At 38.5% G+C, this 14222-nt stretch overlaps 1 protein-coding gene across 2 annotated transcripts in view; it reads left to right on the top strand.

Annotated features, from left to right (window-relative positions):
* atxn7l1 (ataxin 7-like 1) overlaps window positions 1-14222 on the top strand; it is a 31384-nt gene that overhangs the window by 6739 nt on the left and 10423 nt on the right. For both annotated transcript variants that reach the window (XM_084407254.1, XM_084407255.1), the window contains exons 2-5: window positions 1079-1144; window positions 3659-3842; window positions 4646-5058; window positions 14136-14218. In XM_084407254.1, the coding sequence (XP_084263380.1) occupies window positions 1129-1144; window positions 3659-3842; window positions 4646-5058; window positions 14136-14218 (696 nt within the window). In that variant the 5' untranslated portion in view covers window positions 1079-1128. The remainder of the gene's footprint in view (window positions 1-1078; window positions 1145-3658; window positions 3843-4645; window positions 5059-14135; window positions 14219-14222) is intronic.

Here is a 14222-nt window from a genome sequence, read left to right as displayed (position 1 = left end):
CAATGGGGTTTTTTCACGTGCATTTTCTGTGAAAATCATTCCAAACACTATCATTGCAATTTCTTCCTGCATATCGTCCGGCATGCTTATTCTGAAGTCTCGCGAGATTTCCTGTGTTCACAGTGAAGACTCTGGTTGAAAATCTGTTCGTGTGTGCTGTCTTTGTCACATCATGGCACACCACACACTATATGAGCAAAACGGTTAAATCTAGGACTTTTTGTCCTCATGTTTGTGGTCTATCACATTTTGAAAATCTTATAAGATGTAAAAAATCTTTTGGTGTGTACTACCCAGCATAACAAAAACCTTGAAAAAATTATATACGACCTGCCAAATCACAGAGATGCCGATTCGCACGGGACTGATATCATCACAGGACCTCGGGGTGTTCGGCCAAATATGGTTGGTCATATGCGGGGGAATTTTTACTTCACAAATCACAGACATGGGCGATTCGCACGGGATTAAGATCACAGACAACCTCCGCAATTATTACAAATGACTAGAGGTCACCGGGTAATACTAATCCAGTGCGAATAGTTAAGTCAGAGTTAAGTTTTAGCAACGTCAGCATACCTGTGAACATGATGGACTTCGGCCTTTTTAATTATTTAATTTTTTTCTCAGCCCATCTGGACTAGATACGCCTCCAAGCGTATTTGCACACCTGCCATGTATTCAGACCGTCCCAATGCTGAATTACCCCTGCGGTCAGAGCAAACGGACCATTGTTCCTCTCTCTCTCTCTCTCTCCTGGGCGAGCGAGGGGCTCTCCCCGTCCGCCGTGTCCAAACACAGCCTCTGAAAGCTGCTCTTTAGAGACCTGGCAAACACTGTTGTGGCTCCTGGCTGAGATTCACTGGCAGATGAGACTCGATGTTAAGGCCAAGGCCAGTTAGTGAGCTGCCAGATCGAACCATTATTATCATTATTCACTACGAAAAACAGAAAAACATCCTTGTTTATTTTCAGAGTAGTCTGGCTCAGACGGCGTAATGTTTTGAAACACCATACATGGATTATATGTGTAATTTGTGTTGTGTTGTGTGTGATAATGAGTCTTTGTTCATTGCAGGTAGTTGGGGAACAGTTGAACAGTGAGAAGACCTCGACCCCTCCACAGCCATGCATAGCAAGAACCGTAAGTGGATTAGCACTTTCTTTTGGAGAGTCAGGTGTGTTAGTTTTGGGGGGCGTATTAATACCTTGGACTGGATTATGTATTTGTGGGATATTCAGGATGGTTTTGCTTGAAATATGAAGTGAAGCAACATCAAAAGCATTGCTACTATTTTAATAAACCATGTGCATTGTCTCACGAAAATTTTAAGAAAGCGTTGTTTAATAGCATTTCTGGTTTAGACCTCAGCAGCAAAAAAAGGGAGAAAGAGTTGATAAGTTTGTTTTATTGCTGTGAATCAGTTCAAACCTCGGATTCAGTGATTTGCTTGAGTTGTCATGCAAAAATGTTTATGGAAGTCTGTGCGAGGCATTTTATATATATTTATATATATATATATATATATATATATATATATATATATATATATATATATATATATATATATATATATATATATATATATATATATATATATATATATTTTTTTTTTATATATATATTTATATATTTATATTTACAAATATATCTAAATACAAATAAATAAAAAAAAAAAAAAAAAAAATATATATATATATATAATTTTTATTTTATTTATTTAATTATTTTATTTGTATTTAGATATATTTATATATATATATATGTGTGTGTGTGTATAGTAAAAATATAAATATAATAAAATATTAATAAAATATTTCATTATTGTATCGCATATTGTTTGCATTTGCATGTAAGCTATCTATCTAAATCTAGCTAAAAGCATTTTCCTAAAATCCATTACTAGTTAACTTTTAGTTTCATACATTTATAACTGCAGTTTCATTTTCAGCTTCAGATTCCTCGACGTACATATTATCACTACAATTTAAAAAGTTAATCACAAACCTCTCTTGAATATTGTAAGTGGGTTGGGTTGTGTGGAATATTAGTGGAAGTGTGCACACTGTAATTTTCTTTTAATGTACTATGATTTGGGAAGTGCTTTGGGCCGATGTGTTTATCTGTAGAGGTTCTCCAGTGTAACTTCCTGTTGAGAGTCTGATGATCTTCTGCAGGGCTGCACGATTAATCGCAATTTAAACCTAAACCGGTTTGGCTGATCGTGATTTTGAACGATTTTGAACTTCGCTGATCGCGAAGGCTGTGATTATTTGTTATGTGCAGCGTGTCAGTGACGTACGGCTCTGTAAACGCTGCTCACTCTGACAACACTGCGAGTTTGAGTCGCTTATAACGTGCATTTGAAAAAACAACACGCATCAAAAATCTTTCCAAACATGAGAAGCATTTATGAACCTCTTGTCCAACAAAAGACAACATTTAATAACATGCTTTTACTCCAAACTCACTTCATAACGACAGTTGAGCTCCTCCTTCTGTGAGATGATGTGCTTCTACACAGAATAAGGCAGTCGTGTGTTTATTAGTCATGTTCAATCAAAGCGTTTCAATCTTCTGTTTATTCAGCTACAGCGATGATGCCCGATAGGGATTTCCTGGAGTGATGTGTGTTATCGTACTTCTGCTGCGGGGCATATTTGGCGTGTGTGTGTGTGTGAGACGCCCTCTGGTGTTCAGATGGAGTGTGTGTGAGACGCCCTCTGGCGTTCAGACGGAGTGTGTGTGAGACGCCCTCTGGTGTTCAGATGGAGTGTGTGTGAGACGCCCTCTGGTGTTCAGATGGAGTGTGTGTGAGACGCCCTCTGGCGTTCAGACGGAGTGTGTGTGAGACGCCCTCTGGTGTTCAGATGGAGTGTGTGTGAGACGCCCTCTGGCGTTCAGACGGAGTGTGTGTGAGACGCCCTCTGGCGTTCAGATGGAGTGTGTGTGAGACGCCCTCTGGTGTTCAGATGGAGTGTGTGTGTGAGACGCCCTCTGGCGTTCAGATGGAGTGTGTGTGTGAGACGCCCTCTGGCGTTCAGTTCAGATGGAGTGTGTGTGAGACGCCCTCTGGTGTTCAGATGGAGTGTGTGTGAGACGCCCTCTGGCGTTCAGATGGAGTGTGTGTGAGACGCCCTCTGGCGTTCAGATGGAGTGTGTGTGTGAGACGCCCTCTGGTGTTCAGATGGAGTGTGTGTGAGACGCCCTCTGGTGTTCAGATGGAGTGTGTGTGATGCGTATGTTCATAGATGTATTATAGCGACACCTTCCCAGCCGTAACAATTGTAAAGATTTCGAAGGCCTTATTTTTATACCTGGACTCATCAGAGGCATTTCTCTCATTCCCGTGTCCTTTTATACAGTGTGTGTCCTGTTGGCCCATGTGTTCTCAATGATATAGATAGTGTATTTTCGGGTTTGATGATATTTTGCATTTCAGCTGTTACAGAAATACATTTTTCTTACCTGCTTCACTGCGTTCTTGATTTATATTCAAGTGTCTGTGCCGAGAGTTTATTTATTTAGTGTTTAGTCTTACAGAAGAACAGAGGGGCTTAAAGACGTTATTTAACCAGGCAAGTCACTTAAGAACAAGTTCTTATTTTCAAGGACAAATTTTAATTTTATTTTCTTCACATTCGGTTGTGTGTTCAGAGAGGAGACACTGCTCGCCCAGCAGCTCCAGGACTCCTCTGGTTCCTGTCAAGGCCAAGATGTCTGCGGCTCAAAGCGAGGTGGATCCCCTTCCCTTCCGGGTTCCTCGGGATTATCCACACTCGCGCTTCAGCAAGGCCCCGCTGGCCGTGTATCCGCCCAAGGGAGCGCGAGCCAAGGCCTGGTGGGTAAAACACTTCCTTTCACTGACAAACACATGATTATGGATTCACTTTAGTGTTCTGGAGAGTGTGTAATAAAGCAGAGTGTTTGTAAACACCGTCTACTGCTGTAATGTGACTAAAGCTCTCTGGTGTGTAGGCTTATTCACAAAGAAAAAAAATAACATTAATATTAATTTGGCTGTGTTTATTATGTATTGAACTGTAGAGAAATATGTCTAATCTAAAAAAAAAAAAAAAATCTACATATAAATAGGCACAGTTAGTCAAAATTAATGTTTATAATATTTACGTTTAGAGTCTCTTCTGCTCACCAAGGCTGCATTTATTTGGACTGTAAAAATTGTGAAATATTATTATAATTTAAAATTGCTTTTTTCTATGTGAATATATTGTGAAAAGTAATTTATTCCTGTGATCAAAGCTGAATTTTCAGCATCATTACTCCTAGTATGCTGATTTGCTGCTCAAGAAATATTTCTGATTATTATGAGAGTTGAAAACAGTTGTGCTGTTATTATTATATTATATTTTTGTGGAAACTGTGATGCATTTTTTTCAGGATTCTTTGATGAATAGAAAGTTGAAAAGAACAGCATTAATTTGAAATAGAAATATTTTGTATTTTGTCTTTATTTGTTTTTAATTTAATGCACCCTTGCTGAATTAGTATATATATACAAAATTAATCTTACTGACCCCAAACCTTTAAACAATTGTGTGTCTATTTTGTCCCAAAACTTGTGTTAGACTAATCAAATCTGACACTTTGTGTGTTTTAAATGCCCAATCTTTTGTTCTCCAGCGTGTCTTTACCCGTGGTGAGTCTGGAGAAGATGCCGTGTTTCAGCAGATCGGAGGGAGCGCACATCAAAGTCAACTCTTCGTCTCCCACAGCGAGTTCTTCTCTTTCTTTCTCTTCCTCGTCTTCCTCTCCGTCGTCCGCTCCTCTCAAGTCCTCCTCGACGTCACCAGCATCTCACAAGATCCAGGAGAAGTTCCTGAACGGTCGAGGTCCCGGCACTCCTCGCTCCACCACGCCTCCGTCACTGATTGACAGGCGGCCCAGCCCGTCACGGTCACCCTTGGAGAAACGCCCCGCCCCCTCGCCCTCCACGTCTCCGTCCCTATTGGACAGGAGACCGATAGTCCCGCCTTCTCCTCCAGACAAGAAGCATCAGAATGGAGCCAAAGGCGGGAGGCCTCGGAGAGTTTCGGGTGAGTAGAAAACACTTTTAGAGAAGAAAAGTTAAGAAAATTGAATTTGCTTGTGTTTTTTTTGGAGAAACTAAGAATTCAACATGATTTGATTGGAATATAGGAGAGGATTGTGCTTCGATATTATTGGTTAATATTATTTTCCTCTGCCTGAATGTGAACGTGATGTCTTTTTCAAAGACTTGCTTGAAAAAAATGTTTTATGCTGTGTTGTTATTGTTAACTAAAACCATTAAAATATTTTTTGTTTATTCAAATAAAGCTGAAAAAAAAGAAAAGAAATATATATTTTTTAAAAACCGTAATCAAAACGTTGCAGTGTTGCCTTGGCTAATAACTGAAATAAAAGTACTAAAATTAATTACTGAAATAAAAAATAAAGTTAAATAGAAATAAAAAATAATATTATTAAAAATGACAAAAAAGCACAACAAAATAATGAAAACTGAAAATGTAAAAATAAAATGTTTTAAAATGTAAAAAAAAATACTATAACAATTTAGAATTAAAAAATATATATATATATATATATATGATTATTATTATTATTATTTTTTTATTTAATTTTTTTATATGTTCTTGTTTTAATTAGCAAACACCATCGCACACCTGCAGTTGATCGGTGCGTGGAATAAAAAAGACCAAATAAATGGAGGTTAAAAAATCTACAAAGAACAAGGAACTCCCGCACACCATCAGGACTTGCAAATGAGTATCAAAATTTTATTAGCAACGTTTCGGTCTCACTCATAGACATGCCTGATGAAGGTCGTGAGACCGAAACTTTGCTAATAAAATTTTGATACTCATTTGCAAGTCCTGATGGTGTGCGGGAGTTCCTTGTTCTTAGTAGATACAGTGCTATGCATAAGTGGACACACCCATGCTAAAGTTGACTAAAAAGAGGAATAAAAAATCATCGTTTGGAAAGTGATCTTAATGCCTTAATTAGAAAAATGAGGAAAAATCCAACCTTTAAGGACACAAATTTTCTTTGTGAATGAATAATGTATCGTAAATAAATAAATGCTCTTCCTTAATGGTTTTATTTCAGTTAGCCTAATAGCTGGTTTGATTTGCATTGAGAGATGATCTTATGGAAAGTACTCCATGCCAATCTCTAGGTATGGTGAAGGCTATGTGATGATGTGCGGCTATTTTAATTCCAGAGGCCAAGGGAACTTTATCAGGATGCATAGTATCCTGAATCCATGAAGTAACTGGCCTTTAAAAATAAAAATCTGCCTGCCTCTATGGGAATTTAACATAGGGGTGTCCAGACTTATGCACCCTGTATTTTAAGGAAGAACATTTATTAATTTACGATACATTATTCATTCACAAAGAAAATTGGTGTCCTTAAAGGTTGGATTTTTCCTCATTTTTTTAATTATGGCATTAAAGGGGTGGTTGATTGCTATTTCACTTTTTTCATTTTAAATACTGTGTAATGTTGCTGTTGGTGCATGAACAGTATCTGCAAAGTTGCTGCGCTGAAAGTTCAACGTAAGCGGAGATATCGTCTTTTAAAAATCAGGAAGTTTAATGCCTACAAAAACGACTCGAATGGGACTACAACGAGATACTTCCCGGGTTTTATACGTAACTAACCCATACATTTACATCAACCCTCCCTCCAGAACATGTTCTGCTGTCGAAGAGGAGGAGTTATAGTGGAGAGCTGTTGTCAGGTCTTCTGTGTTCAGGCTTCCTACAGACGCTGTAGTTCGTCAACAATGGTTAAAATTTAAGTTTGATTATGTTCCTGACAATTACAATCGTAGTTTAGCTCTCTGTGCTGCGCATTTTACGGAAGACAGCTTCCAGAATCTACACGAGTTCAATGTCGGATTCAACAAGAAACTATTACTCCAACATGAAGCAGTTACAGCTATAAAACCAGAGGCAGCAGTTGTTGGGCCACAACCTGCAAGTAAGATTTAATCATTTTAAATGTATTTGCCTGTATAATTTAAGACGTAATGTTTTAGTTTTATCAAGGATGTAAAAAAATGCCAGCGCTGGCTTTAGTATGACAGATGCGTATAAACATTTTGGACCCGAATTTGTAATATGTACAAATTTTGTAAACGTATTTTCCATGTATAGCTACTTTATGACGTATTTTTTTTATTTGATCAAGAACGCAAACCAATGCCAAAGCTGTTTGGTTATAGTAGCTAGTTAGTTCGATGTTATTTTGTGTGTATAAGAAACGTGTGCAAACTTCAAAAAATTATCGCAACAGCGAACTTCAGCTGCTGTTATCACATGTACACCTAAAGAAAACGACAAACTGAGTAAACTACCGGTAAGTTTTGTGAATAGTTAAACGGTTGTTCATTCTATCAATAAAACAATATGTTTAAAAAACGGTATTACTCAGTCCTGTATTCAGTTATATTAAATGTTTAATCAGGGGGAAAGCGTATCTCAAAAGCTAACAAACAGCAGTAGCATTTTCAAGTATCAGCGTGTGGAAATTCTTTGAGAAAATAATAATAATTAAAAAAAAATTACCATTCAGAAACGTTTAGTAAGAGCCGTGTTTGCGGAGGTTCTGCTTGACTCTCTTTATCACCGCTCTCTGGGTCTGATTCTGGCTCAAACTGATGAGGCAATATTGACACCATTACATTTGACCGGGCCAGGAGCACATGTAACTGTCGCCCGTAAAGGAAATGGGCGTGAAGATTCCGGACGCAGTTTAGCCAATTACAACACACCGGCCGAACTAACCAATCTGAGCTCATTGCCTCTTTCTGAGGGAGTGGTTTCATAGACTCAGGAAGTCAACCGGTCGTTCAAATGACAGAGGAGGAAGCGGCTTACAATGAAGGTGAAATTTATGAAAAATAAGGCGTTTTTTAACAAACGAAACACGAAGACATGTTATATTGCAGCCCATAAACACAATCAAGCAAAGAAAAAAAGCAGTAAACCACCCCTTTAAGATCAATTTCCAAAAGATGATTTTTAATTCCTCTTTTTAGTCAACTTTAGCATGGGTGTCTGCACTTATGCTAAGCACTGATTGTTCTTGTTTTAAAACGAGTGAGAGAGAAATAAAAACACAAATCAAAAGGATGAACAAGCAATAAAGGAAATGAATCTCGTCACCTGTTTTCAAACTCAAGTCCTGTGGTTTATGTTTTGAAGAGTTGTCGTTCGCCTGGAAGCTTGAATGTTTAGTCGTCACTCACTGGTTAGTCTCCTCGTCCCTCTCCGTGTGTTGTTTACTCGGCTCTCGGCTCTCGGCTCTCGGCTTGATTTATGCTGCTCTCGGCCGGCAGATCCTCGCTCTGCTGTAATCAGGACTCTGTGTTTGAACTGCAGTTTCTCAGAGATAAACCCTCTGGTGTGAAATACGCTCTTGGTGAGTCTCCGCTGTCTACTGTTCACATAGGCCGCATCTAAATGAGAGGAAACCTGGGAAATGACTGATTTGAGATCATCGCACACAAGATATTATTCAACCAACACTCGAAATTGATTCCAATGCATTTTGACATTAGCATGTTGAGAAACTAAATACTCAATAATCTAATACGTACAAAAAAATACATTACATACACACACACACACACACACACACACACACACTAACCCGACCCCTACACCTACCCATCACACACACACACACACACACACACACACACACACACACACACACACACACACACACACACACTAACCCGACCCCTAAACCTACCCATCACACACACACACACACACACACACCCACACACACTAATCCGATCCCTACACCTACCCATCACACACACACACACACATAGGGTTGTAACGGTATGAGATTTTCACGGTATGATAATCGTCTCAGAAAATATCACGGTTTCATGATATACGGTATTAAACAATCATTATTATTATTTTAATCATCTGCTACAATGGCTCTTAAATGAATGAAAACAGATAGGGTTTTTTGGTTGAACATATGGTTTATTAAAACAAACTTTTTTGTATGAGTCTACCTTTTGAAAAAATAAGAAAGAAAAAATAAATTCCCAAATTTGAACAAACATGTCTAATCAATTGAATTCATAAAACCTTAACTTATTTTTATTCTTAATTTATTAATTATTATTTCAGATAATTATAAGATAGTGGAGTCTTATAAAATGTATTTCCTCAGAAATTCTGGGTAACTTGTCTGATATAATTTGTCTGGATTCTATGATTTAATAAAAATATATTATTGAAAATGCAATCAGATGAAATGTAACAACTTTTGTTTGTCTGGATAGGTTTACTAAATTAAAACAGACAAAAAACTAAATAAACTTTATTATTGTTGTTGTTATAACTAAGCTATATTCTATTGTACAATAGTAACATTTCTTTAAGCTAAATCGAACTTTTATTTTGACAGGTTGTACTAAACACCTATGAGTTTCAGTCAGAGTGTATTTGATGATGATTCTTTTAAATAAAAGCAGAGCAGCTCTGGATATGTTCATGTGTTCACGTCCTCATATGAGTGAGACAGCAGACGCTTTAAACACCATGAGCGTCAGCGTCACATACTTGAGTATGTACTAGGCGAAATGGCGCTGCTCATTCACACAGAACAAGCAGAATATAGTTTTACAGTATAGCATTGTTTTCCGCTGTATATTAATAGACACACTCATAGCGATTTGGATTAATTTACCATTTAGAAATTTAAATATGTTCGACATATTTCCTCCTTTTGCAGCCACTCTTCGTCCATATTTCTAGACACAACTGACCTGTTGAAGTTTCCGAATGCCTTCCTACAGTTGCTTAATAAAAGCGGGCTTCCCACACAAACAAACGTACATGTCTCATTAGTATGAGAAAGAAAAAAAAAACTGATTTTAACTGTCGGTCTCGGGTCGAGCTCGGACATATCTTTATGCCTGTCGGACTGGGGTCGGGTTCGGTTACTGCTCTGTCGGACGCGGGCCGGGCTCGGACAGAAAAATTCCCGATCAGCAGGGGTTAAATTGGGATTTATTATGTGGGGGGGCTCTCCCTAGGGGGGTCCGGGGGTATGCCCCCCCGTAAATTTTTTTTGAAAAATAAACTATTAAATGGCATTTTCTGGAGAGTTTTGTGCAAAGAAATGGAGAAATTGAGTCTTACATGATATGTGAAAAACTGCAAGGTTAAGAGCATATTTGCATTGTTGTAGTATCAACAGGTATTTGGACATTTAGCATTTACATTACTGTTAATCAGCAGTGGTGGAATGTAACGAAGTACAAATACTTCGTTTCTGTAGGCTTTACTTAAAGGCAGGGTAGGTAGGATTTATTAAAAATTAAAGATCCAAATTTGTTAAAACTTTCTATATATATCAATACATAATTAAAATGTAAGAACTCTGAAAAAAAGAGTATAAAAATCAAGTGACTCTAGACCGTTTAATCTGTATTAAACACAGCTCATTATTTCGATTCGGGACGAATCAAAGGATTGGCTTAGGCGACTGTCACTCTCTCGCAACCATGGCAACCACCCTTTTGCCACACAGCACCTACCCACTTGCGCGCGACCGTTTGATTTGAGGAGTGCGAGAGGCACGGAACCTGATCACACCTCCGTCCAGTAGATGGCGGTAATGCACTATGTTTGCAAGCTGCCAATAAAATCTATCGAAGAAGAAGAAGAAGGCACTGAACCTAGGAATACCAAAACAATGGCAGAGAAAGAGCAATCTAAATTTACAGTACCGGCATATGCAGTTAGTGAAGGCAAACCAGGCAAAAAAATGCCCCTTCCCCTCCGCTTGTCTCAGGTAAATAATGCGTCCTCTAGCTCAGCGGTCGGAGTCGCGCGTTCATGTGTTTTGGGGGCGTGGCTTTGGAAGAAGCACAGAAATGAGGGGGTGGAGTGAATGGAAATAATGAGATCTCTTTAAAACAGTCGTGAGAGGTCTACAGACACTCGATTTTGATACTTTCTTTTTCAGAGTACTTACATTTTAATTATGTATTGATATGTACATAAAGTTTAAACAAATTTGAAAAATAAAATTTTTAGACCATTTCTACCTACCCTGCCTTTAAGTAGAATCAATAGTGCATATACGTTTGACTTTTACTCCGTTACATTTTGCAGCAATTATTATACTTTCTACTCCACTACATTTCTACAACGTTTCGTTACATTTTCTGATCAGTTTTCCCCCTGCCAAAACAGGGATTGAAAAAAATGTCCTGTTTTCGGTGCTGATGCGGTGGTGACGCGTTCATGTAAGGGTGGCGCTGCCAATAAAGCACCTAAAAGCTGTCACAAAGAACCATCAAAAGTAATGATTATGAATATGTAAAATATAGCAAGGAGACATTTTAATTGTTTATTAATAAACAAGTGTTTTCTGTGTCAGTGCCCTGCATAGATGAAGTTGACGATGCAATCTTCGCAGTAGTAAACTCGCCAGAGAGAAATGCACATTTCATACGGATTAGGCTACACAAGCAGCGGTCTGTTTTCTTTCGTTTTGAAAAGAAGACCTTCCAAGCTTTCTATAGATATATTTATCAGGTCTGTCAGGCAAGTAGGCTCCCTTATACGCTGAGTTTCGGTTCATTTATGAGACGAGAGTCCAGTTCACTCGCCGGCGCGTCCGTGTCGTGATTAGCCTATCTATTGTCTATATACTATATTTACTTCTTATTTTTGAAATGAAACATTGATTAAAATTAAGATACAATTAATACAAAACGAAATTAATTTTAAAGAAAGGCTTTGTGCTTTCTGTTTGAGGTCTCAGTGAAAGTTTTAAACAGTCTTTTAGTGCCACATTCAGAGCGGTCCCGTCCGTAACATGTTTTTTTCCTCATAAATGCGAACATGAAAAATAAAATAAAATGAATATGTTATGTTCTGTGGAGAGCCAACCCTTCTTCATCCGGTGGGTAGTACTTTGGTTGGCAGTGTAATTCACAGAATTACAAAAAAATATTTTGCCACCTAAAAGTTAAAGATTTTTTGTGTCACGTCCACGGCATGTGTAGCCTATTTCCCTCATATTAAATATAAAACGCTTGATTACACATTGTATTACCTTGTTATGATATAGTGACCCATACAATGTGCCAAACATTTTTTCCTTACCTTGTTATTCGAGGCCAGGGCACTTTTTGTACAACCAACGTTGTGCTGAACTTGACAAAACTGATCTGTTGCTGCAGCGGCGGCCAGCAGCTCGGGTTTTTTTTTTTTTTTTTTTAAGGCAGTAGAAGGTTCTGGAACTTTTGCGCGCTTCCACATCCCGCGCAACTACGGATCTCCCAGGAACATTCATTATTGCTGCGTACATTTATCCATGTCGGAGTTCTGAGCCTACCTAGATGCGCATGGCATGCGCGAGCGGTGCGCGATCATGGTCGACTGACAACGAGATTAAGCAGCTGAACAAGAGTACGGGCACGGCCGTGTTCCGATTGTTCTCATCTCAGCTCCGCCGAGACAAAATAGACATGCCATTTCAAAATCTTTCATTTATAATCAGAAATATGTTTTCAAAAGCATCACTTTTATCAAATTTTATGTGACATAATTTCCTATAGGCAACTGACTGCAAACGAGCAGGCTTATGTGCCGGGGCTGAGCCCCGGAGAGCCCCGGCCCAATTTAACCACTGCCGATCAGCACTCTAAACTGGATATCCATCTTCGAGGAAAATCCCGCGTTCGGTTTTCAGATGACAAAAGTATACTTGTTTTCGGCGGGGGAAAACGAGATTAGAATTCGCAGCCTCTGTCTGCTGCACATGTATTGGGTGGAGTCTAAGCAGTCAAGTGAAAAGAAGTTGGATATGCGCTGATGAGATCTGGTTTCATTTATTTATTTATTTTTTAAACCGTGGATTAGCAAATGTTTACGATATGATAATCGTACATGCCAATATCGTGATAAATCGCCATACCGGTATACCGTTACAACCCTACACACACACACACACACACACACACACACACTAACCCGACCCCTAAACCTACCCATCACACACACACACACACACACACACACACACACACACACACACTCACACTAACCCGACCCCTACACCTACCCATCACACACACACACACACACACACACACACACACACACACACACACAACCCAACCCCTACACCTACCCATCACACACACACACACACACACACACACACACACACACACACACACACACACACACACACACACACACACACACACACTAACCCGACCCCTAAACCTACCCATCACACACACACACACACACACACACTAACCCGACCCCTAAACCTACCCATCACACACACACACACACACACACACACACTAACCCGACCCCTAAACCTACCCATCACACACACACACACACACTAACCCGACCCCTAAACCTACCCATCACACACACACACACACACACACTAACCCGACCCCTAAACCTACCCATCACACACACACACACACACACACACACTAACCCGACCCCTAAACCTACCCATCACACACATATTTTTTTATTTATAAGCTTGTTTCCTCACTTTAAGCCCACAGTGACACGAGTCCCCATGAGTGTGTGTGCATTCAGGTTTAAGTCCACACACTCTCACCCACACACACGCTCTCACACACACACACACACACACACACACACATATATAAAATATATGCCACTGAGGTTCTAAATATTTGTTTTAAGAAGTAAAACAGACTAAACATTAAAATTAATGAAACGTTTTCCACAATTTATGAACGTATTGAATCATTTGATATTGAGATTTTTTTTTTATATGTACCAACATAACATACTAATACATATCAATAATAAATCAAAAAATTGAAATTATATAAATTATAAAATAAAATAAAATAAAATAATAAAATGTATAAATAAAATATATTTCAAGTGTATAAAAAAAACATATATATATGCTTGTGTGTGTATATGTATACACATACATACAAAAAGATACAAATAATTACTGCATTTTATGAAATAGTGCATAATATATTAATGCAATATAATACATCAAATAAATGATATTTAGCTGAAAATAACAATATAAAGTCACTCTCTGTTTTGTTGCACAGGGCGAGTGTTTGATGCTAATAAACACTGTGGGGTTTTAGACCCAGAGACGAAGCGGCCCTGCACTCGTTCGTTAACCTGTAAGGTTG

The sequence above is a fragment of the Rutilus rutilus genome (assembly GCF_951802725.1).
Source record: "Rutilus rutilus genome assembly, chromosome: 4".
In the NCBI taxonomy this organism is placed as follows: domain Eukaryota; kingdom Metazoa; phylum Chordata; class Actinopteri; order Cypriniformes; family Leuciscidae; genus Rutilus; species Rutilus rutilus.
The sequence above is the reverse complement of the archived record's forward strand: the minus strand, read 5'-3'. Positions and strand labels throughout refer to the sequence as shown.